Source organism: Thunnus albacares, chromosome 13 (genome assembly GCF_914725855.1).
Source record: "Thunnus albacares chromosome 13, fThuAlb1.1, whole genome shotgun sequence".
In the NCBI taxonomy this organism is placed as follows: domain Eukaryota; kingdom Metazoa; phylum Chordata; class Actinopteri; order Scombriformes; family Scombridae; genus Thunnus; species Thunnus albacares.
The window spans coordinates 9,156,978-9,183,075 of NC_058118.1; the positions used below are offsets into that span (position 1 = coordinate 9,156,978).

The 26,098-nt window shown below is 38.7% G+C and overlaps 2 protein-coding genes across 7 annotated transcripts in view; one reads left to right on the top strand and one right to left on the bottom strand.

The window, feature by feature from the left end:
* The window catches only part of acaca (acetyl-CoA carboxylase alpha), a 34,038-nt gene extending 25,334 nt beyond the window's left edge, over nucleotides 1-8,704 (top strand). For all 6 annotated transcript variants that reach the window (XM_044369674.1, XM_044369675.1, XM_044369676.1 and 3 more), the window contains 11 exons: nucleotides 946-1,089; nucleotides 1,211-1,331; nucleotides 2,580-2,676; nucleotides 2,804-2,900; nucleotides 3,011-3,146; nucleotides 3,224-3,401; nucleotides 3,487-3,599; nucleotides 4,252-4,406; nucleotides 5,192-5,362; nucleotides 6,625-6,761; nucleotides 6,929-8,704. In XM_044369674.1, the coding sequence (XP_044225609.1) occupies nucleotides 946-1,089; nucleotides 1,211-1,331; nucleotides 2,580-2,676; nucleotides 2,804-2,900; nucleotides 3,011-3,146; nucleotides 3,224-3,401; nucleotides 3,487-3,599; nucleotides 4,252-4,406; nucleotides 5,192-5,362; nucleotides 6,625-6,761; nucleotides 6,929-7,055 (1,476 nt within the window). In that variant the 3' untranslated portion in view covers nucleotides 7,056-8,704. The remainder of the gene's footprint in view (nucleotides 1-945; nucleotides 1,090-1,210; nucleotides 1,332-2,579; nucleotides 2,677-2,803; nucleotides 2,901-3,010; nucleotides 3,147-3,223; nucleotides 3,402-3,486; nucleotides 3,600-4,251; nucleotides 4,407-5,191; nucleotides 5,363-6,624; nucleotides 6,762-6,928) is intronic.
* An 11,219-nt stretch (nucleotides 8,705-19,923) lies between these two features.
* On the bottom strand, nucleotides 19,924-23,790 carry LOC122995684 (LIM/homeobox protein Lhx1-like). Its single transcript, XM_044371016.1, has 5 exons — nucleotides 23,127-23,790; nucleotides 22,147-22,367; nucleotides 21,529-21,803; nucleotides 20,592-20,748; nucleotides 19,924-20,381 (listed from the first exon to the last, which is right to left on the bottom strand). Exons 1-5 carry the CDS (start codon nucleotides 23,294-23,296, stop codon nucleotides 20,005-20,007), a joined length of 1,200 nt encoding a protein of 399 aa, XP_044226951.1. The 5' UTR covers nucleotides 23,297-23,790; the 3' UTR covers nucleotides 19,924-20,004.
* Between the last annotated feature and the right edge of the window lie 2,308 nt (nucleotides 23,791-26,098).

Here is a 26,098-nt window from a genome sequence, read left to right on the forward strand (position 1 = left end):
TTCCTGACAGCTTTAGGAGAGTGCCCTAGATTTGTAGGCAGATACATAACCATTAATGGTAATAAAGAAAGTAAATGATGGCTGAAAAGGTGAGAGCGGAGGGTAGGGATTGAGCTCCTCTCTGATTTTTATGGAGCCATGTCAGTGCCCTGCCACCTGTTCTTGCCTGCTTATGAAAATAGGGTGGGCTGGGAGTGAGATTTTATGGCTTCAGGTTGGCACAGTGGCACTTTCGAGGGCAAAAGTAGTTTGGTGGCTTCTATCTCACCATGATACAATAGCCTCATATCATCACAGAATTCTGAATAAACACAGCAACCAAAAAGGAATGTGAGCCACTTTCAAGCATGCGAATGAATGAAGTCCTTTGGAGAAAGGGCACGTGTTAATTCACACCGTCTGTTAGAAAATCCCCTAGAAAGAGTGGCAGGTGCTGCCACCCACCTGTAACTGCTGTGATAGAGATTTCTGGCTGCTGATCACCTGTACTGACGAGGCAGTGGGGCAATGTAATGCAGGGTCCCTGCTGTTACCTGGCATGTCTGTGTGCGATCACATTGATCCACAGTTCCCCAGACCAGAAGCCTGGTGACACCTTCCATTCTGAGCCAAGGTTGCACAACATGAGCAGTGGATTAACTCTGTTTCCTCCATTGGAGGGCAGAAAGAGGAGACTTTTAAAGGGTAAATCCACACTAAATTAAACTGGGCAGAAAACTGCTGCTCCGATTTTCAAGTATTTCTCACTAGAAGAGCTGCAGCAATTTTCTGCTGCATATGACTCAGTGTGATTTACCCTCAAAAGCCTTAGTTTTTAGGCATATACCCTGTCAATGGTGTATGCCTAAAAAGCCAGAGTCAAATGTCTGAAAGTCTGAGATTTCAAGAAAGAAAAATATTATCATTAAATATGAAATCCACACCTTTTTATTTCCCCTATGCTAGGTGCTGGGCAGAGAAGTGTACACATCAAATAACCAGCTTGGTGGAATTCAAATCATGCACAACAATGGTGTGACCCACAGTACTGTTTGTGATGACTTTGAGGGAGTCTTCACTCTCCTGCAGTGGCTGTCCTACATGCCCAAGGTAATATTTAGCTGTGGTGTTGAATAAGATGCTTTCAGTGTGATAAATGTACAGTTCATTTATCCCCATGTTTAGAGCTGTGTGGTTTTTATTGTAAAATATGGACATTTCTTTTCCTCAGTGTAAATCTAGTCCGGTGCCCATCCTCAACTCCAAGGATCCCATCGATCGGCCAGTGGAGTTTGTCCCTACAAAGGCTCCCTATGACCCTCGCTGGATGTTAGCAGGACGTCCCAGCCAGAGTGAGTGCCTTGTCTGAGTGTCCAGAGAAAAATCTAATGGAAACTTATTTTTGGGAACGTGTTGTGATTATATCATAATGTATTACTATTGATTACTTAAATATTAGTAAGTAGGAATAATTCTTTAAACTATTTTTGGGGGGTTTCTTGGATCCCATTTAACAAAACATTACCCATCTGATGTCATCAGGTGTCAAATTCAGTCAATTAAATCATTTAATTCATTTATCAATTCATCATTTATGGAGCAAAATGTCAAACATTTGCAATCAATGATCAAGCTCTTAGATGTGAGGATTTCCTGCTTTTCTTTGCTTTTAAATAATTGTAAATATTTTTAAGTTTTGGATTACTAGTATGTTAGACAAAACATGCAATTTTGAGATGTCAGCTGAACATGTGATGGTTACATTTTATATGTATTTTATAGACCAAATGTTCAATGTTAATGACCAAATACTCAAACAACTGTTAGTTGCAGTCCTACATTCAGGACATCCTCTGCTCCAGTTGTGCTAAAGCTTGTATTGCCTTATATAGCATCCTGGCTAAAGCTATGATGACAATGACTCATACATTTTCACTTTTGCTCATTTCCTCTACTGTCCTCTCCATCCAAAATGCTTTATCAGCAGTTGTAAGCCTGGATTTTTCTCTTTTTTTGTTGTTGTTTAAAGTAAATATAAAGATTTATCATTTCAGCCTGATATTTCCTGGTTTAAAGGTTGAAATAATTCATTACTAGAGAGAAGCTGTTAAGAAACTAAGAGAGAAACGGTGAAGCTTAATATCATGCTGCTAAAGGCAAGATCAAGATAGCACCAAAATGGATGCAGTGTGTTTTACACTGCAGGTCAGGACTGAGCAGGTTCCATATCAGTGTAATTACAGCAAGGAACAGCAAAGAGATTGGAGGGGGGAACTGTGTGGGAAGCCAGTCAACGTCTCTGGTAGTGATGAGTGGCGAGGCTTAATTGAATGGTAACCTCATAGACTGGGCATGTTTCTCAGGGTATGCAGGCAGAAAAATAGCTGAGGAAACCTCCTTATACAGTCATCCATCATGGTTGCTGACAAGATTACACATTCTGAGTTTAAATAAAATACACAACTTTGGACTCTATGAGGAAGAAAGCTATGGATTATACAAATAGAAGAAAAAAAGTTTTGCAATAATTAACTCTGCTTTCTTTCCTGTTTCACCCTTTTTTTACCATTATGCAATCTCTGTCCTTTCTGTATACAAAGGTCCAAAGGGTTCCTGGCAGAGCGGTTTCTTTGACCATGGCTCCTTCATAGAGATGATGCAGCCATGGGCTCAGAGTGTGGTGGTAGGCAGAGCCAGGTAAGTGCCCAAACAAAACTTTAAACCCACATGGCATATTGCCAAAAAATGAATCAGTTTACACCATAGAGAAACATATTAGCTTTCAAAAATGTAGACATTAGCGCTGAGTGGCCTCTCTTCACAGACTGGGTGGTATACCTACTGGAGTGGTTGCCGTTGAAACCAGGTCAGTGGAGCTGTCAATCCCAGCTGATCCAGCCAATTTGGACTCAGAGGCTAAGGTAAGGGGGGGTCGCCCAATGCATATACTCAGGAGTGAACAGACACCAAACTATTTATACATTTACATATGCCCAGGTAGTAATGCTGACTTTGTGATTTGTATATTTAGATCATCCAGCAGGCAGGACAGGTATGGTTCCCAGATTCTGCTTTCAAAACCGCTCAGGCCATTAAGGACCTGAACCGAGAGGGCCTTCCACTTATAGTGTTTGCCAACTGGAGGGGCTTTTCCGGAGGAATGAAAGGTACTTCTGCTTTCATGGTAATCGGTCAATGTGGGATTAAACCTGTTCAGTATCTCATATGAAATTCTCCTTCTTAGATATGTACGACCAGGTGTTGAAGTTTGGGGCCTACATTGTGGATGGGCTGAGAGAGTACAAGCAGCCAGTTCTGGTTTATATTCCACCCCAGGCTGAGCTGAGGGGAGGCTCCTGGGTGGTTATAGATCCCACCATCAACCCTCGTCACATGGAGATGTACGCTGACAAGGACAGCCGGTGAGTTCGACGGAAAAGAGGGTTAAGGTTAAGTTGTAATCTTTATCAAACCACCTTTGTCCACTCAAACCATTCTTGTCTCCAGAGGTGGAGTGTTGGAGCCTGAAGGAACAGTGGAGATCAAGTTTAGGAGAAAGGACCTGGTGAAGACCATGAGAAGAGTTGATCCGGTCTACACTGGCTTGGCTGAAAGACTGGGTGAGTCCCTTGGTTCAATTCTAATTATAGCTCTTTACCAGCGTCTTTGTCCACTATAGCCTTGTCCTCATTTGTAGTGTCGTTCTCCCCTACTGTTTTAGTAAGAAGTAATATATCAGGTGGGAACATGTGTGTGTTCACTGTTGTTCTTTATTTGGTGTTGATTGTATCATCTTCTCTGCACTCCCTTGGGAGATGTGTCAATCACAGCCTGCTTGGATCAATCACCAGCTCTGCTGTGCAACTTATTGATTTTCATTGGGGCTCAGAGAAACTGTGGTCCAATGCTGTGTGGGTTTAGCGCTTTGGGCGAACTAGTGAAATAGAGGGTTTGAGAGCTTACAGATTGGAATTGACAGAAATCAATCTTTGGTGACAGCAGCAAGGGGTTTGGGGGAGCGCTAAAACAAAATGCTGTTAGCAAGAGTTACTTCACAGCTGCATACTCATGTAGAACCTGATTTGATGGTAATGGGACTATAAGTGAAGGTCAAACATGTGAAGATAGAATTTTTGGCTTTAGCACCTAAACCCAATCCCTGTCATACCAATTAGCATTAACTGCAAATTCTTATCCATATACTCATCCATATAGCGTTTAGTAGTATTATTTTAAAACTCCTTGTACTTTGCTGTTCACTGTCTCCAACAGGAACCCCAGAGCTGAGCCCTCCTGATCGTAAAGAGCTGGAGACCAAGTTGAAGGAACGCGAGGAGTTTCTGCTGCCCATCTACCACCAGGTGGCTGTGCAGTTTGCAGACCTCCATGACACCCCGGGTCGTATGCAAGAGAAGGGCGTAATCACGGTGAGCACTTTTCTTTTTTATGCTGTCTTGTGTGCATGTATTGCTACAGTATGAATGTGCAGTATGTGAATAACTTGAAAAGCCCACAGGGGGAGTATCAGTCTAACTGCTGCTGCTGCACCTGCCCAGTGAATAATGTTTCATCTCACCAGGCTGTGAGGCTCGTCTTCATAATTATCTTCTGATGACCCTGGTCAATCACCTTAGAAAGCACAGAGCAGCCTCAGGCACCATCTTAGTCTGTGCCTTTCCAGTCCCATTGTTCACATACAAACACACACACACACACACTTTGCTCACATGACCAGAGGTGTGTTAAAGGGTGGATGGTAGTCAGGGTATTTCCACACTATGGACTGTAAATACTCAATAACTGTACTGGTCTGCATCTTCTAATCAAGTATATCAGTTTTATAAGTGCTGTATTTAAATCACTAAATCCACATCAATAGTGAAATTAATATTATAACCAGACTTCTCATAGACCTGAATTTAACTTTAAATTGTTTGTAGTTTGAGTTAAATCAGACAGTTTGTTTTATGAATCCACACATATTAATATAGCCTACGGTTGTGTAATCAGTGGATTTGTTGACAGTATCTGTCAGGAATTTTCACATCAAATGTACCTTTTTATGTGGTCCAGCAGTGTTAAGCTAGAAAAAGTATCCATATCCATGTTTAAATTGTCATAAGGAATGAAACGCATTTTCTCATGTGATGTTCTAAATGAGATGTTAAATGTGGGTGATAATAGCAGTTCTTTTGTCTTGTGCCTCTCACAGGATATCCTGGAATGGCAAACCTGCCGTCAGTTCTTCTACTGGCGTCTGCGGCGTCTGCTCCTGGAGGACACAGTAAAGAGGAAGATCCAAGCTGCCAACAGTGAGCTGACAGACGGCCAGATCCAGGCAATGCTGCGCCGCTGGTTTGTGGAGGCCGAGGGGGCTGTCAAGGTAACACTCACCCAACACTTTTAGGCTTTATTAGGCTTAATATTCAGTGACTTTGAGCTGGAAAATGTAGAAAACATTAAATAATAGCTCAAAGGCCTTGCCAGTTTGTGAACTGAAGGACTTTAAGGACTAAAAATTTAACTAAGAGTTACATTTAAAATGTTTGAAAGCAGCATTATTGAGTATGTTATTATATTGTTGTTATGTTTCACATCAGAACAGTAGATTGTGCACGTCACTAGTCCTTTATCACAAACTTGTCATGTTTGCTCATGTATTTATAGATTTCATAGTTTGTTATCTACTCATAATAAAAGTCATTCAGTCTCCTGTGATGAATGATTGAGTGAGTCACTGACAGATAACTGTGTTTTCGGCATATAATGCCAGTATTAAATAGGTGATAGTGAACTCTAAATTAGTTTATTTCTTTTCAGGGAAGTTTGTAGATGCACTCAAGTAAACACCTTCCTAGCTGTTGGGAATAATTACAGAAGGTGTTATTTTTATCCTGAAATTCCATTTCCTTGTTTACAAGGTGTGCCAGATAAAGAAGTAGTTGGCATTCCTATTAAATCTTCGTGATTAAATACAGATGGAGTGATAACTGGTAATAAATGAAAATAAACATCCCTCAGAGAAGCAGAAATGCTGTTCCTTCCAACCCAGTCTCGGGGCTCAGAGGACCAGCCAGGGGGGTGACAGGAGCCGGCCCAGCATTAGAGATCTCCTAAGAAGTGGCCTTCTTGTTAGCTAATATATTATCCCAATCAGGACTGGCTGTCTTAAGCCACAATTAATCACGGCCCTGGCACGTGCAGATAGGAGAGCAACACGCTGTTTCTTAATTAAAAGCAAACAGATTAAAAATGATTAATAAGGGCATTAAATGTTCTTGTGGACCTCAAGCAGGACTGTTCATAAAAAGGCAAGAGCCCATTAAACTCCTCCACCCTTAAATCTTTGCTAAGCCCTCCAGCCTGGCTTTGTTTGGGATCAGAGATGCCAGCACTCATGAATACTAATTACCTTATCAGGTCCAGTCAACAAGACATCAGACCCCCACTTTGTGCCTGTCCATCTCTTTTGTTGCTGTTGATATTTATTTTATGTGTGATATTCAATATATTTTATCATACATTATCTATAAGTCTCAAGATTGTTTACTCTGAACTTTTTTTAGTTCACACTCAATCCATGAGAGTAAATGTGATTTCTAGGCTGTATTAATCCATGAATACTTTGAATCTCGCTCATAACAGGCCTATCTGTGGGATAACAATGAAGAGGTGGTGGGATGGCTGGAGAGACAACTAGCTGAAGAAGAGGGCGCAAGGTCTGTCATCGACGAGAACATCAAGTACATCCGCCGAGATCACATCCTCAAGCAGATTCGCAGGTGATGCTTCTAAGCAATGCTTCTTCAAAGCGGTGAAGAGTTATACAGCGCAACTCATTTTCACCTGTCATTACCCCCATCCGCCAACTTGACAAACATGTGAAATCCAGCTTTCCTTGCATGATTATGACGTTGTTTTCTTTTGTTTCCCCCCTTCTCATTTTCAGCCTCGTTCAAGCCAATCCCGAGGTCGCCATGGATTCTATTGTGCACATGACCCAGCACATCTCACCCACACAGAGAGCTGAGGTGGTCCGTATCCTGTCCACTATGGAGACGTCAGCCTCCTCCTAGTGTGAGCCCAGCCTCTCCTCCCTTCCTCCCTCCCTGCCTGGCTGGCTGGCTGAAGCACAGCTCAGGCCACAACCACAGCTAAAGGAGCCTGGCTCCTGACGGGGACCTGGACTGGAAACTGAGGCTGGATGAGCCAACGTGATGGCCCTTGGCAGTTGCCAGGTTACTGATGAATCGTTGGCAATGATTCTCACTAAGCTCGCTAAGAGTGCAGACGACTGACATCAATTATAACATTTTGTAAATGTCTTACACGTATGCTAGTGAGTAGATCAGTTTGTGTATTTTGTAATTAAGTGCAATTGAAAAATGACTAAAGAAATATCTAGTTACTAATATGTAATAATATGTTTGGAGTTTACACATTTGACCCAAGTGGATGTTTTCTGCTTCCATGATAATCAGTGGCCTCCATTCTTTTGAACTGGAGTGTACACAACAGTCCATTTAGACTGTTGTTGTCATATGAAAATGCACCTTGGTTTTTGACATATGCTTGTTCAGATTTGCAAGTGTTTTGATGACCAACAATGACAACACATTGCTGGAGGCATTAGCAAGAAAAGGGGTTTTACACCTTTAAGTAGGGAGCACTTAGTTACTTAACAGAGATGGGGGAACACTACAACAGATTTGGACAGGAGAGCCCAGCAGGGAGCAGAGACAAGGTCCCTTTTAGACCCTGGCTGTTTCACAGTTACCCTGCAGTGAGCAATGGGCAGCTCGGCTCACAACAATATAACAGCTGTCCCTTCTGTTCTCACTCTCACACATGCTGCTTCAGATGCACTTTACTGCTTACTGTTCTCTCACATTGCATCCAGAACCAAACCTGCACAGTTTCCACTGTTCTGGTATACATCTAGTGTACAAACATACACCCACATACACGCACAAAGTGATGCAAACAATAATACACTCAGAGGTGGTCATAATTTAAATGAGAATTGATAACACACAGAGTGGATAATAGCATGCTTGTTTAGAAAAATACTCTGTTCTCCCTTGGGTTATTATCATTATTTTTTCTTTTTTTGGACAACTATTGTGTTACTCCCAAAAACCAATCATTGGATGTTGAAGGGTTTTTATTTGTTTGTTTTTTTTTTAAACTAAAGAACTATTTTTGAATTTACAATTAGATGGCTAAATCATTAAATGTGTGTTTGTGAAAGAACAAAGGCCACTGTTCACTGGACTTACATGTTACATGTCACATATGACATCTAATTTTAACTGTAATCCACATTAACTGTTTATTTAAAGTTTGTACTTTATGTATATGAAATGTCACTTATTTTTAATATTTTTTGAAAAATAATGCTTAAATCACATATTACTTCTCTACTTGAGTTTGTTACCAATAGCCAGACAACTGTATCATAAAAGGAAGAGTACATAATATGAAAACAGCAACATAATGTTGAATCCAGTTATGTAGTTCACTGTGTCATATGCTCTGCTTTAAAAGCAACATTAGCAATGTGAAATGGCTTCATGGTCAGTGCTGTGCCTTTTATGTGCCTGTATTGACACGTAGTCCAGTTGCTTTATAAGTGACTGTTTTTTTCCTATTCAAGAATGGAGAATGAATTAACAGTGATGATCTCTATATGTGTTTGCAAATTTAATAAAGCTTACCCAACTTAGTTTGAAGTGTGTTTGTGCAAAGTATTTAAAAGCCATATTTTTGTTACATTAAAAAAAAAGTAAGAATGTGGTTTTAAAAAAAACAACTCAAGTTTCCAAGAATTTGCACTAATTTAATTTGTCAATTATTTGAATATATTGATGATCCTCAGGACAGATAATCACATCACTGGAAGCCTCATTAATTTTAGCAGTTGGAACAAAGTCTATTACTCTGGAGAGACATTTTCTGATTACTCGAAAATGATAGTCTTCCCATTCCTCAACCCACAGATGATTAAAGTGGCATTTTTTTCCCCTGGCTTTTAAACTTCAACAGTCTTAAGGAGGATGAAGCAGATCAAACAAATATTGAGGGATCTATCTCATCCTTTTTTTTTTATTATTGTGTCTCGTTCTTTCATATTATCCCCTTGGCTCTGTCAACTCTATTACCATCCTACCAACAAATATGTAAGACAAATTGAGTTGCATGCACCCAATACCCACCACAATTATAGGAGGCCCAATAAGAAAATGAGTCATTTGGCGGTATAATTGGAAATGTGCCTTGCTTGGTCTCTCTGGTCTCCCAGAGGGTTTTGCTCATTTGTGGTGGCATGCTAGGCTGGCTAATTCTTCTTTTAATCACTGACAAACTGCAGAATCAGTTTCCTTCCTCAACCACTGGAGTGGAGGGAGGAGGACTGTTTAGTGAAACTTAATGTTGTCCTTTCTCTGGTTTACAATTTTGGCCAGAAGTGTTGATTTACAATCAGATACATTTAGTTACATCAGTCTTGAAAGGCTGTGTTGGCCTTCCGTTATTCGATGAAAATAGCTACTTTTAAGTTAAAATAATAGAACCAAGCTGAGACATGTGTAAGCATCAAATCTCTGATGTCCCTACAGAAGGTTTGGTAAGCTAAATGGTAAATGATAAATCCATGTGCCTGAGCACACAACAATCTTGCAATGCATCAAAATGGTTGGCCATAGCAGTCAAGCTCAGGTCACAACTCAACCCAAGGCCTATTATAAACTTATCTATTATCCATTTATTTTTACAGGACTTATATTTTTTACTCTCTGATTACCAAGCCCCAAAGGCTGCTTGTTCCAGGCAGAACTGTGACAAAAAGGGAGGAGGAAACAGCAAGAAATATTCATGTAAAAAAAAAAGGAGAAAATCAGTGTCTGTGATGAGATTGAAATGGAGGCATTAAGATAGCGCAGAGGGGAGACTCAATCATGCATCCGAGGGAACCATAATTCCACATTCACGCGTCTCAATGACTTGACAGCACTTGAGAGACAATGCCTATGACCCAGTTGCAGGATTCCAATTAGCGGGGTGTATGCAACAGTTGAGATGAAAAGCGTACAGGGTCTTTACAGAGCCCTAGGGTTGTCTGATTACTGCCTGAAAACAAAAGTCTTCTGCCCGTGACAAAGAGTAGACCGACACAGAGGGAGTGCGAGGCTCCAGCTGTTCTAGTTCTCTTCAGGCTTAGGATTCTGAAGAGCTCATCTCATCTCCGCCTGCCTGCCTGCCTTTTTACATTTCAACCATATTGCAAAGTGTACAGCAGCCCAGTCACACTAAGACGCTTTTCAGATGTCTTATGAGTTGAGTAACTGTTGGTAGATTTTTCCAGCCAGTCTAGGATAGAAACAGATGACCTCTGAGTCATAAGCCTGCATATCCTACCAACAACCTCATTACTTTGCAGAACACCTGTTTTTTTTTACACAAGCACATTTGTGCCCCTATAATTTCCTCCATATTATTTTCAATCTCTAACTGAACAAAACTGACAAATTGCACAACATACTGCATATCAGAAATGAACTAGTGGTAAGAATAGGTAAACAGAAGCATTTATGCTAATATAATTGATGTAGGCAGTAAATACCACTTGCTTTTCAACCAGAATGCATGTAAATCAACATGTTAATGCATATGTATTAGTCGCATCTTACTCAACATGGTGAAGTAAAGGGTATGGGTTATAAATGCAGTCCATTTCCATTAAATTTAGTACCCACAACAATGCTGCCGTACAGTGCAGCTGAGTTTAATCTGAATCTCTAATAGCATGAAGTAAAACACTGTTGTCACATTGTTTGATTTGTTTGCATATTGTTTTATGATGGTTGTCCTTTTGAGTGAGATTTCTTCATGCATTTCAAGGCTCTCATGATTGAAAATGTTTTGATAGACTCAAATTATGAGGCACAAACTTAAGTTCTGAAAAGCAATTTCCATCTATAGATCAAAAATTAAACGATGTTTTGTATCTTTAATGTAGGATGGTGTCAGGCAGTGAATCTCTTGGGAGAAGGCTGCATGAGAGGCTTAATCTCCGATCCCCCATGTTTGAAATGTGCCAGGGGGGTCAAAGATTACAACACCCTGTGATCATCACCACATAATGCAGGAAGACACCAGGAAGACGGAGAGGAGGGCTAATTCAGGAACACACTAACCTGCTGCAGGTGGAGGAGGAAGAAGGTGTTAGAACAAGACAGAGGTCTGGAGTTTTCAATCTTTACTTCATTGAAAATCACAGTTTTTATGGTTTCATAAAACAGATCCACCAGCATCCTGTTCATCTTCAAGAAGAAATCAATATCATGCTGTAGCTGAGTAAACAATTAACTAGCTTGCTATGTGTCCTAATACTGCTGCTCATACACCTGACTGTAGATTTATCAGTGATATTAACATTAGAAAAATAGCTTAGCTGATGTGAACAAGAATATGCAAAAAGTCCTTATAGCTGTACATTGCAGACTAGTGCTTCTCCCTGTACCATGCAGCCACCCCTCCCTCCCCTCTGCTCCCTCCCACCATCCCGACATTAACATTCATGGAGCCACTGGACTGTGGCGAACCGTGTACATCAAGCCAACAACGAGATGCAGGGATGAGGGGGGAGAGGGAGGATGGAGGCCCTGAATAAGGTTGGTGGAGGTGTGGGGCATGGTGCGAAGGTTGCCCAGTATGAGATTGTGGGAAAGGTCAGCAACCATGGTGCTACATCCTCAGCCATAGATCACAATTATTACTGTAGGTCATTGACTGGTATGGAAATGATAGGAGTAGTGACAGATCCACATGGCAAGTGGGAAAGTGGGCAAGGCCAGGCCAGCAAGAAATCACTGACAACTGTATCTCTCAGTAAATATCAGTACGTAGTTTTTAGGCGTGTGGCTTGGGTCAAGAGATGGCAATGTTGGTCACTTTGGTCCAGACTGAAATATCTCAACAACTATTGGACAGAAGTTTTGCACAGGTATTTATGGCTCCCAAACGATGAATCCTGGTAACTCTGGTGATCCCTTGACTTTTCTGCTAGTGCTACCATTTTTGTTTTTTATTGATTGTCAACTATTGATTGGATCGCCCTGAAATTTAGTACAAGCATTCATGGTCCCCAGAGGTTGAATTGTAATATTGTATTGTAATATCGCTGACCTTTCATATAGCGCCACCATCAGGTCAAAATTTCAGTTTGTGTGGCTTCTTTGGTTTATGACCAAATGCCTACAAATGTAATGGCATTCCCATCAGCCTCAGTTGCGTTTATAGTGCTAGTTAGCAAATGTTGGCATGCTAGCATGCTAAAGTAAGATGGTGAGCATGGTAAACATTATGTACTTTTATGAATCAACTTGCTAGCATTGTCATTGTGAAGTGTAGAAATGTTTAGATGTTCATTAATTGGACCATACTGCATTTACTAGTATATGAAGGCTAGTATGGACCATATTCATGTTCATCATCTTCTCCTCACATTGAACAGGGGTATTGAACTCTGCACTGTTGCCAGTTTAGGTTTTAAATATAGCAAGTAAATCTGTTAAGTCTAACCTGCACATACACCACACTGGCGGGTGGTCTTGCACTATTGTGGTGCAAAGTTTCATGTCCTTACCATGTACTGTAGGATACCAACATAAAACAATTCTCATTGATTGATGGCTTCAAAAGAAGCTTGCACCTGTACTTAAGAACATGCAGTCTGCTACACATGCATGCACTGTATACTCATTATGAGTTATAGTATGCACAGAGTTGCTGACTAAAAGAGTTTAGGTGAATGCAAACATCGGGCCAGCAGTGGCCCGTTTTGAGAGGTGAGCGACATTAAAATGCATGCATTACAGGCATATCAGTGGAGCGTGCAAAGCCAACTCCCTATGGAAATTTTGGTTTACTGCTTCTCACAAGGCTTGTGGAATGGTTGGATTTGTGACCAGTGTCCTCTGCCTCTGAAGGACAAAGGCAACCAACCAGGGAAATCATTGTTCTCGACAACATAGCATATAGCGTAGTGTCATCTAACAGTGTTGGTGTCCTGCATTCAAATCAGACTGATAATGATGTTAATGAGCTCTCAAGAAGCTGTCCCACCTCCATCAGTGAGGTGGAGAAAGTAAAGACTTGAACGAACCTTTTCTCTCCAGAAGAAGACTCTAGATTCAGATAAATGACAATTTGCACAAGGAAAGCCATGATTGTAATTTAATACTGCTGCAAAACTGCTTCATCTGTGTCTGACCTGTGAATTATGTGTCTTTGCTTTGGCTGCAAGAAAGACTTACATTTTAGGTTAATATACTTGATGAATGAATCTCATATACCTGTTTAGACAAAGGCATTTCCTTCACTCAATGTCGTAGAAGTTTATTGCCGATTGCTAAAACTAGTGACATGGAAAAAGACAACTTCCACTTCCTAGACTTATTATTTTGCCAGAAAGATCATTGGATCAAAATTAGGTGTATTTATACTGGTGGCTTGGAAACAATTATCAAAATTGTTCCCCTCCCTCCCCCATATGATATCTAACAACACCTCCACCATGCTTCTCCACCTCATTACACACATACATTTTGCAGAGGAGACTTTTTTTTACACTCAAACATTATGTGCTTGATTGCAAATGAGAGAAGCTTCAACCTTCTGTGTCTCATGTCTTTGTCTCTGTCTCACTATAAACTACAATTGCAACACACACTGCGTAAAACCATTCAGTGTCCAAATATGGTATGATATTTCAGAATTTATGTCACATGTTGTCTTTTTGGATCCTTTTTATTTTCTATGTAAAGCACTGTGCGGCAACATCTTTTGCTGAAGAAAGATCATAAATTGTTGATTTCACAGAATGGTAGTGATACAGCTATACAGCTTATAATCATGTTATCAGGTTATCAAGACCAGAACTGGCAGCTGTTTGTCAATTTACATTACAGGTGTATAATGTTACTGTCTAAGTCAATCATGCTAAGCTTTCCAAAAGTTGATCCTAGAATAACCGAAAATGTTACATTTAGATTCATTATATTGTCATTATACTCTCTAAAAATTAACCGCAAGTGAAACACTGATTAAAATCTTAACAAGCATATCTGCCTTGCCTTTTGTGAGTAAATGACTTGTCAACATCTATAACATGCTGAAATCTTCTCCACACTTGGCCTTACAGATTAAGCACCATGCGGGAAGAGAAAGTAGGTGGAGAACACTCATGATTCTGTCCTCTTCAACTTTAATCAGAAGTACACTGACGTGCTGCAGCCCCCTCCCTCTCTTTCATAATAATGGGCCGCTAAAAATTCAGGAGGCAGGCTCCACATCAATCACTCGCCAGATTTGAGTCCAATGCAATAAATATGTAAATGAGGAGAAGCCAATGTCTCGTAGCTTTGAGATCAGCACAAGGAGGGAAAAAAGGGAAAAACTGTATTAATTGCCCGTGGCCAGAGGAATCTGTGGGCATTGGTTATAAAACTGTATGTGTGAATGATTTTCATGCAGAAAATGGACTACCAAGCCTAGAGCAAAAAGTGAAGAAAGAGTCAAATTAGCAAATTGGGCCAGATTGTCCAAGAGACTAAAAAGAAACAGCAACGACAAAAAGGCCAAATCTAAGTTCAAATAAGATTTAGATCATAAAATAAAAAGGATTTCTAACTCAAATTACAATTAAGTATTATTCAGCCGTAATATTTCTACAATTGTAATGTTCAACTGTACATTCAAGATCGAGCTCATAAGGCAGTTACACAACTATAGGAGAATGGGTCACAGGCTACCATCCTCTTTTTTTCAAAGGCAAAGTATGCATTAATTTTTCTGTGTCCAAATGGTGCATGTAAATCCAATGTTCACTCTCCTTTTAGCTTTGTTTTGGTCTCCACCACATGGCATACAATGTTTAGATACACTCATCAGAGCTTGTTTGCTGATAACAGCTGCCTGTGCATGAAAGTGATAAGAGCACTGAGAGTGGACCAAAAAAGTAAAGTTTCAGGCCGCAAAAACCAAAACAATAGACTGAAAGACACTGAAACTCTGAGGGGAACTATAGGGTCTCAACACTACAAGCAACTCCTTTGACATCACACATAGTCATTTGATCCATTGATAATATAGCCCTAAAATAGAAATACAAAATAGAAATAGAATAGAATAAACATTGATTATAGCAACTTAAAGAAACAACCCATACTATTAAATCACAAAATCCAGAATTTGCTTAGCAGTATATTGGTCCAGTGCAAACACTGCCCATATATAAACTTCAACAATATATCAAACAAAAAATATGTTGAGGGAAAGAGGTTTCATTATGTTCACTGTTACAAACTAATTGAGCAAAATGACATTTAGACCTGACAAAAACAAAAACTATTTTTCATAAATGATCAAAACAGACTCTACCTAATAACAATGTCCTGTTTTGAGGAGCTGTTTTTTTTGCATCCACAACAAAAAAAGATAATAGCTGCAGGCATCTAACCATGTACAGTGCCAGTCAAAAGTTTGGACACACCTTCCCATTTCCTTGAATGAGAAAGTGTGTCCAAACATTTGACTGTAGCTGTCAGCCAATTCAAGCGTCAGTCCACAATAGTACTCAAAAAGTGGCCATCCAGCCGACTGGATACAAATATTGGCATTATTTGTCATTATACTGTATATTCACATTCCATGGTGATTATGGCTGCAGCTAATTAGGCTTTACTCCTGATATATTGCAATATTATATTACTGTGAATTTAACCTCTTCCTGTGAGGCCTTTACTGTGATATTAATACCTCTGTAGGGTTGTAACCTGTATTCTCCTTTTGAGATACAGTACATTATATATACAGTATATTGCACATATCGCACTATAATAAATTTAATGGTTATTAGGATAAACCTTGGAAGGTACCCTCATATTCCAGTATTGTCTGAGTATGCTTCTGACTGTTCAGTTAAAAGAATGAACAATTTCTTCTGTTATTCATTTTTGAATTATATTTAATAACATTAATATTGTGTTATAACATTATATTATGATTACTTTTGGCCTTATTTTATGTAAGATTAAAAAGATGTTATTTAAAGAGAATGTAAGTTTGAACTTTGCTATATTGGCCAGTATTTCTAGATTTCGGAAACAGTTAAATGAGTTCTGTAGTAAAACAAAGCTGTATACAAATCACTCCTCAGAGGATAAATAACCTTTATTGTGCAAATAATCAGCACATGGTCTAACAGTCGCCATAATCACTGTCAGCTAGATTTAAATTGATTTGCTGGCCTCATGTTTGACTTGCAAATCTCTCTCTTAATCAAGGCATTTTGCTCAGATAAACAGGGATTAGTTTGATTAACAGCATAACATTATCTCCTAACAGAGAGGGGAACATTTAAACATGGAGGTTTTAGACATATAGCCTTAAATTCACAGAATACAGATGACACAGTTTAAAATATTAGATGCATTTTTGTCGTTATATAAATATCCTATTTCAAATTCTATACTTGTTCATTTTTGGCATCCTTCAATGTTATTTAATATTATTGTAATATATTTAATCACCATTCTGACTCAAATGACTGTGACTGCTCCTACCAAACTTTGTGCTATTTTCTCTTTTCCATGCACATTCAATTATGTGGACAAATATGTGACAACGAAGGAGTTTCATAAGTGAGAATACATCAACTATTCACCACAGCTGGCAACAGAAAGAACAATGCACAGAATCAAATTAAAAAGCAGTGACAATGCCTCCACATATTGGGTTTGCTCTAACCACCCAGGGCACGGTTGCTGCTTGATTTAACATTTTTAATGTAAAGTCATGATAAGAAGTGACGGTTACTTTAGGATGTTAACTAACTATCGTACAGCCTTCATATGTACTTACATCGTCTAACATAACCAGTAAAACAAAACCATGGAGGAAATCTTCAACATGACTTCCAGATACTGACTTCCAGTTAGTGTGACTTTACATTTACATGAGAAACAGATATCTCAAATTTGATTTCATTGTTATTTTATGATATTTTGTGATTAAAATCTTAAAACATCCCTGCAGAGACCTATGTGAGGAATTACAGATCCAAACCTGCATTTTTCTGGAGTTTATAGTTTGTGACCCTTTAGGCTCCTTTTCTCTCCTGCCCTTCCCCCAAACAGCTCTACTGATCTGCTCCTTCAGCATCCTGCTTCACTGCTCAGTGGTTCAATATTCAGCGTTTGTCGTGTCCTGTCTTTGTGCTGCTCTCACCTTTCCCTGACTCTAAAATATTCACCTTGCCATCAGCCTCTTGGCTATGGCTTAGCTGTCATTTCAGACAAGCTTATTATTTGCCCCTGCAGAAGCACTTCCTAAATTGTCCACAAAATACCCAGCAAATGGACAACTCCCAAATGGATGATGAAGCCATATGTATAGTTAAATACACATACAGTATATGCATTGATAACTTTTCATTTACGCAATTTGTTTCTCTAAATGTTGTTTTTTTAATAGACTTTGCTTGTTTTTGTTTGCTCTTAGTATTTGAAAGACATTACACTGAAGTGATTTGGATAAGCCAAGAAGGAAAAAAAGGTAAGAAATTTTGAGTCTAGACTACATCAAGTACAACTGAAATTTGGGTTTTTAGCTTCTTGTCTTGCTGTATGTTTCCTCACAGTACTGAGTAGACATCAGCCATGCAGTGCCGCTTTATAAACTCAACAGTACACTAACACTTTGCATAGAATGCTGACCAATTGCTCTTGGATTTGAAAGTTCATTGATTGCTGGCTAGATGTCTCGTCTTGATCAGCCAACACTGTAGGTACCCCTCCATGTAATTTCATTTAAAAGTCATCAAGATGTCTGCAATATTAGTTCTGGATGAAGGGCTATCATCTAGCAATCTGTAATAATAGAATTATTACAGATTGACAAAAAAGTCTTAATTTTGTATGTCAGTTGTGCTGAAGAGTTTAGCATTTTCAACCCAGAAATACAGCATCAAAATATTCTTCTGAGTATGAAATTCTCTCTCGTCTGAAACAATCAAAAACTCCATACAACAGTATTTTCATAATGATTAATCTGTTGATTATTTTCTCAATTAAGCGAACAATTGTTTGGTCTATAATTTTGTACAATAGTGAAAAAGACCCATCAGAATTTCCTAAAGCCCAAGATGATGTCTTCAAATTGCTTGTTTTGTAGTCTAAAACCCCAAAATATTAAGTTTTCAGTCACACATAGCAAAGAAAAGCAGCCAATGCCCATGTTTGAAAAACCAGAATTGGAGAATTATCAGAATAGTTTTCTGTTGATCAACTAATTGATTAACACTCTACACAATAAATTATGGGGAATACATTTTTCAAGTAATGATAAGCCGCTGTCAGTTTTATCAGCATACGTGTGAAAATGAAGCAGATATTTGACAGTGTGTCTTATGAATAATCTTTATCAGGCAAAAACAGCAGGTGCAAATCATTCTATATGGTTCTTTGTAAGATATGTATGTGAGGTTTAGCCTAATTATACGTAAATATATATATATATATATATATATATTTCTTAATGAAGTAAGCCACTTTTAAGCTTCAAGAGCAGGATGACAGATAAGGTTGTTCATGAAAGTTACAACACTATCAAATAGTGTACTGATCTGGATATACAGTACGTATTTAGTCTTACATAATCATTTTGGTCTGTTTAGAAAATTATGTCAAAAGATTAAAGGTACTTTAACAAATCACCGTCCCTTTTATATTTAAGAATATTTAAGAAGAAGTTGTATTTTTTCCCAAAGTGATACACAAATAACAATGATCAATATGTGTTTTATTATACAGTGGATGGTCGTAAACATTGGTCTTGAATAGAACAATCAAGTGTATGTCGTGAAACATTGCTGCTGCTGGCAGTATATGAGACCATCAATGTAAATTATTTGACATTTTGATGCATAAAAGGCAAAACCAGTTTGTGTCTTGGCTGTTCAGGTTTTTACTGTCAGAGAATTAGAACAAGAACACTTGCTGTGTCCCACAACTGAGCACTAGCTGGAGTTTTGCTGTTTATTCATTTGGCAACAGTTTATTAGAATTTTTCTGTCTTTTTTTAATGAGGACATAATACAAACTAGCACAGTGAGCGACCACATAGATAGAACAACTACAAAAGTTTGGTTTGTTTGCATTTAAATGGTCTGAATCAAGAAGTTTATATACAATGCTGATATTCAAACCCCTGAATACTGGAGCTTCAAGTAAACAGTTGACTGTTCTGTACAATTGTCCATTATTCTATATATATATATATATATATATGAGGTCAAATCAATTTCTATTACATATAAAATTTTCAGATTTATAAAGATATCCTTTAGAAGGCAAACCTGTGTCGGCAATCAAATAATTAAGGACATGCCTAACAAATAGAAATAAACAAAAACAATGCTTCCACAGTCCTGAGAGAGGTTTTTGGTCAAATGTATTGAACGTCACAATCATAATCTGTTATAAGATGTCAGAATCTTGAGGGTGCTGTTTGTCAGTGTGTGTAAAATACTGAAAGGTGACAAAAAAAAAAACGCTAGCATGACACCTCGCATTAACCTTTTAAACACAGTTATGTCAAATAAATATGTGACAGAAAAGGGTTTTTTTTGTATGCGCTAGAAAACACTTTCTGCAGCCCACACGTGTAAATGTTTATTGCTTGATCAATGAGGCCCAGCATTGAGAATGTATTAATGAGTCAAATTCACATGGATTATTTAAAACAATCTATTGATTGGCAAGACAATAAACAATTATACCGACATACTGTACAAATATAGAGATTTATAAATAGTTAAAGAGAGCTTAACAGAAAAGCAAATAAATATATAAATAGATAAATAAATAAATAAATAAGTGTACATTTAAAAAACAAACAAAAAAAAGCATTGATTTGCCTTCAAAATCCAAGTGTGCCTTGTACTGTAGTTCAGTGTCAGCTGCGTTACCACACAGTGCCTTCGCTCATGTCTGAGGAGGGTTGTGACAGCTGGTTGGTGTATCCATTGTCACTGAGAGACAAAGTGGTGAAGGGTGTGCTGGGGCCACACATCTCACTGGAGATGCTGTGCATTGAGCCTGGTCCATTAGGCTCTGGACTAGGTGAGTCCGCAGGATGGTGAGATACTGTGTCAGAGAAACACTGCACCTCGCCAGGACAGTGGTGCCCTGGATGGTGGTGATCCAGGGCTCCTAATGGGGTACCAGCGGGGACAGAGGAGGGCACAAAGCCCAAGTCTGCTGGTGTCTGAGCCTGGGATGAAGGTGGGCCTTGGAAGTATTCATAATTCCCTCCTGAGCCATAGTATTCACCAGGATAATCTGCGTTTGTTAAAATAAAAATAAAAATCTGGGTTAGTGAAAGATACAGAATATCAGAAAATTAGCAAAATATATTAACAAAAAAAATACATGAATGATAGTGAACAAATCAACCTTAATATTTATTAATATTCTAATCTGTTCATTAAAGGACCCTCAAGAGTAAATATCAAGAAAGTTATAAATCCGAAATCCCAGCACATAGCTCACCTCCATAATAAGAGAAGTGGCCAATCTCTCCTGTCTCTACTCTCTCTCCCAGCGCTCTCATCCTCCTCGGGCTGCGGAAGAACACGTGTCTCCGGGCGCTCAGCGCGCTCAGCTGTTTCATGCGTCTCTCTTTAGACCTCCGATTTTGAAACCAAACCTTAAGGACAAAATGAGAAAAAAAAAGCAAAGTCAACAAAAGGAGCAGCATGGATGACACAAAGAAGAAACGCCATCCTGTTAATATATGTCTATGCCTCGCAAGGCCATTAAAGTATCACAGCAAGCTGGCCTATTTGACAATATTTAGATTACTTTAAGATCAAAATGATGATATTTAGATTTCTTGAAGATAAAAATGCGATGAACTATACAATCACTGTAAATTCTGCGACAAAAATGGAAATGGTTCAGGTCAAAAATATTAATAAGCTGTTTGGAATAAAGATTTTGTAAATGCGTAAAATCAGTTCTTTGGCACGTGAAATGGTGTTTGTTTAGCCCCGTGAAACACAATTCGCTTGCAAAACATTTTTAAGTCAAAAACAATGCATCTACCCCCCCTCTCCGCCCCCAAGGGAAAGGAAAAAGGGAGCTTTTTAAAATGTACATGGACATCAGTGCCAAGTGAGTCCTGCTTTTAAGGGGTTTAGGAGCGCGATGGGAGTACAGATTAAGGAAACAAACCCCAGAAATTGGTTTGGAAAGCCTATCTGGAAAGAAAATCTGCAAAACATTAAGGACAAACTCCTTGAGGAAAAAATGATAAGAGCCAAGAGCTACAATTGCTTTCACTTATGTTCAGGCGTTTTGGCAGCGATTACGCTCCCAGTTTATTTCCTTTCTTGTGCGTTCTTGTGAAACTGTGTAACCTGTTTGACTGAAGTCATCGTGGTGGTGTCCTATAATGAATATAGGGCCTATTTGCCTTCCACAGTACCTGGATGACTCTCATGCTGAGGCCGGTCTCCCGTGAAAGCTGCTCTCGGATGTGTCTGGTGGGTTTCGGTGTGGCCGTGAAAGCCGCTTTCAGGGTCTCCAGCTGTTTGGCTTTTATGGTGGTCCGAGGCCCGCGTCTCTTCCCGACGGCGCTCTGCTCGTCATTCTCGTTGTTGCACACGTCTTTGTCAGACAAATGTCCAGTTTCAGAGTCCTTCCCGTCGTCCTGCGGGTCCTGGGAGTCTGGAGACAGACTGGGGTCGCTGCATGTAGTGACTGAGAGAAAGATATGCTGTATATTAGCACAACATATATTTACGCTTCAGCATCTGAGAATCTCAATCATACCTGCAAAACCCGCGTGAAAAAACAAATATATGAGTTATAAATACAGCAGTAGATTTATGTCTTCACAATTAATTTTCTAAACGCTAAAAGAATTTTAAACTATTATTTGGACTATAAAAACATGCCTGTTAGGGAATTATTAAAACTAAAAATCAAAAAATAATAATTACTAATAAATAATTTGAATAGAAAATCTAAAGAGCATGTTTCCCCTTTTTTGACACTGAACACATGTCCATTGTCTTCATGGTCTCTGTTAAAATGAAATCACCTGAAAGCAGGATGGTGTCCTTCCCGTTGTTGTTTTGATAGTCCTCTTTACAAACGAACTTGAATTCATCCAGGATGTACAGTTCCTCTCCGGTGGACAGCTGCTTGTTGCACATCACACAGGTGAAACAGTTCAGGTGAAACACTTTGCTCTTGGCTCTGCGGACGAGATCACTGGGTAAAATCCCCTGGGCGCAACCTCCACACTTGGTCCCAAATCTCCTGTTCAAGAAGGAGAAGCAACAGTCAGAATAAAAATAATAATTTCCCATATATTTTTGGACTTATGTTTAGTGAATTTCTTATGGGTATAATACAAATACAATCCAGCAGAACTTTTTAACATATGAAACCAGGAACTGCTATTAACCGTTATTATAACTCTAGTTCAACTTTCATGATCAAACTAAATGTTAGTAGGCTAGATAATCTATAGCCCTCCTTTAATTACAATGTAATTACATAGAACATGAAAAAAACAATATAATATACAATATAAATAGTTTCATTTAATCTCATTATGAGTGCAAACCCAGCATATCTATCACACGTGCAATTAGGGTTAATCCTAGCAGTGTAGCTGCAGCTGCTTTACTGTAATATAAAAAACGACGTTTTTGCTTATACCATGCTTTCATGTTGTTTTTTGAATAGATTGTAAATAAACTTTGTCACATTTTTCAGATTTTCTTTTGATTCTCGAAAAAAAAAAAGAAACTACATTCGCACATATGCAGCATAGCAGAAGTCCAGCAGTTTTAATATAGTCCCCATCAAAGTTTGGTGGAACCACAATCCATATTTTTTAACATTCACATTTGTTTTTCTGTTTTTCTACCTCACCTTGGATTTTCAAACTCCATATTTTCCATCCTCTGCTTTTTATTGGCTCAATAAATATTTAATTGTGACAACATTTGTATTTTCCTCTTTTACCCCCTTCTAAATTAATACCAAACTGCAAACACGTTGGATGCTTACCGAAAGAAGTCATTCTTACAGTACAGTTTCCCTTCTCGTGAAAAACACTTGTCTGTCAAACTGCATTTACATTCGCAGCACTGGACACATTTGATGTGCCATGGTCTGTCCAAAACTTTGAGCAAGAACCTATCAAGAATAGGCTTTTCGCAGCTGGCACACTGAAGCATTGTCTGGAGTTATTCCCAGCCCAGTGAGAGGAATATACAGTATAGCTACTCTGTTTGTTTTTCCCTCCAATGTCCCGGTCACCTCGGTGTTGACTTGCTCGAATGTTCTTGTATGATCCAGGAAATCAAATGTATCCAAAAGAACCTGAATAATTATAACATCATCCGTGAGATTAAATGCAGCTCTTCTGTTCCAGAGGACAACAATCCACATCTGGCCAACAGCTCCGAACAACAGGTCAACTGTTGAAAGAAATTGGCAGACAGCATTTCTGAAACAAAATTATTGACTGGAGAACCTAACGGGCCCATCAAGATGATCCGATATGCGCGATTTTATGGGTAAGCTCAGAAAATAATACCCATTAGTGACTATTACACCAACTCACTGCTGCCCGATATATCCTGAGCGGTGTCTTAAGTAGAGAAAAAATAACGACGAAATGTTGTCGGCGCGCTCAACCTTGTCATTAGTGTCCCATTTTTTCCTCTGATGTGATCTCAGGCTGAGAGAAGCGTTGTAATGATCGCACCTCTTAAAGCGCAGCCAATTGCCTATTAAGAAATCTGTGACGTCAGCTCCAGGAAAAAACCTATGAGCAGCCTTTTTCATTTCACTCCACCACATGCACCTCAGCATTGTGCAAAGGAAAGCAAAAAATATCAGGATTATAAAATTAAATAAAACGCATAAGTGCCATGAATTAAAACTGAGCTGGACTCACAAAGTTTTCAACCTCAAAATTAAAAAAAAAAATCTGTCTGTGAAGGACGTTGTAAAAAGAGAAAGAAGAACTTTGCATAAAGAGACATTAATGCAAATTTGAGTTAAATTAGATAATTTAAAAAATAAACCATGGGAAGTTTGAGAAAGTTTGAGAAACTATTAAATATAATTAATCTTCCACCCTATAACATCATTACAATTTTCTTTTTTTTTTCTTTATGCCGGATCAGCTTGCCAGTATCAAGGATAAACTACTGAGGGCCGATGATGACATCATATGAATAAATCATCATATATATTTGCGAAAAGCTGGGTTTTCTGAGAGAATAGAGTGGCAGATGACAAATGTCAGTACAGGCCTAACCCTGCAGTATGGAGAGGAAGAGGACCCGTGGACGTGTTGAAGCCTTCCACACAGATTAATGTTGTGTCCCAGCATTATTCTTCATTTTGTTTGAAAGGACAAGGATCACTAATGGTTATAATCTCTAGCGATAGGCTGCCTCTCTTATAGATGTTATCTCACTCTGCTGGTGCACTGGTGACGGAGATAGCGCGTTTCCCATACAGGCTCCCAGCTCTGTGAGTCCCTGATATCGAAGCTTCCGACACTATAAAATTGAACTTGAGCGAAGGAGATGCATTCTTTTTTTGTTTGTTTGTTTGTTTGTTTTATTATGGGTTTAGCTAATAGTATTCAGCTTAGAAATGTATTGTCAATTTATTTATTTGACAGCTGATTTTTAGGGTATATAAAAAAAGAATGGGTGAAATAAAAAGAGTATAGTTGTTGGTTGCCCATGTGTCTCCATGTCTCCGCCTATCTCTTTCTAATGTTTATTTATAGCAGTTTATATTAAGCAGTTACCAAAACAAATCAACCAATTAATTAAAATCAATCAGTCAAACAAATAAAGATATGGAAAAGGGTAATCTATCTAAACGTGATCCTAAATCTCAGAAATGAATATTGAATATTCAAATATATAAAAAAAGATTAATTTCCCTTTTGAAAGGAAACATGATAATCAATTTTTGGTTCAGTTGTTCAGTTTGTTTGTTAACAGGAGAAAATTGCAAAACTGAGGATACTGCAATCAAAGACCCAAGCATACGGTTTTTATTAAAGTAAAACCCATAACCCAAACTCATAACAATTTTAAGATCATTGTATTAGATAAAAATGAGCTCTTCTAAACTCTAAATTGCCAGTGGGCTCGCATATCCTGAAGTATATTTTGACAATGTGCCACAAGTCTGAGGATGGTTACTCTGAGATTATTCTTTAAGCACCATGGACAGCACCTTGATGCACTCATGAATGCTTTCAGTACTTAAATAAATAAAACAGCATGATAGTATGAGCAAAAAACAAGGTAACCTGTGGCCAAAATAATATATGCAACCTTGCACCTTGCATGTTTTGGTGAATTATTTAAGAGTAAACTTTTATACTGTCAGTCACAATTGCCAAAAAAGGTAGAATTTAATCACATTGCCACTGTAAATATACCCAAGAGGCTACATGTATGGTTTTAAATCCTTCATTCACACCCACCTGTGCTGCTTGCATCCCTTTATGTAAACTTTGAAAAATGATGGTGTACAAATCCTGCATAAAGAAGAATGCCTCATAATGTCACTGTAAGTCTGTCCTGAGATTTATAATGTGTTGTCATGTGACATGTGAAAGTAGAAGTACTACTAATAATAATTAGAATAAATGCTCAAGACTTCTTTCACATCTATTGTGATCTGTTAATGAACAGACCAGAGGGGGAGAGTAATTATCTCCCTGGTATACTAAGTGTGAGTTGTTTGGACAAGTGTCTCCTTCTGTGTTTGTGTTTCTCCATGAGAGGTGTTGATTAGAAGCCTGGCCCAGTGAGCTGGCCCCCAGCTCCACTCCAACACACAAGAGGTCTCTGTGCAGCACTGGAATCTGGCAGGGTGCGCACTGTTTGTTTTGGAATGAAAAAAAAAGCATGTCATTAGTGTTTGTTAATTGTAGCTAATTGGCCCTAACGAGATGAACGGCCCACCCACTGGGACCATTCATACAAATAATTTGTAGA

Coding starts and splice junctions, on each gene's coding strand:
- LOC122995684 (XM_044371016.1), bottom strand. CDS start 23,296: ATGCTTCAGTGTGCCAGCTGCGAAAAGCCTATTCTTGATAGGTTCTTG. Junction 21,804..22,146: donor GGACACCATCCTGCTTTCAG/GTGATTTCATTT, acceptor TCTTTCTCTCAG/TCACTACATGCAGCGACCCC. Junction 20,749..21,528: donor TCAGCATGAGAGTCATCCAG/GTACTGTGGAAG, acceptor TTTGTCCTTAAG/GTTTGGTTTCAAAATCGGAG.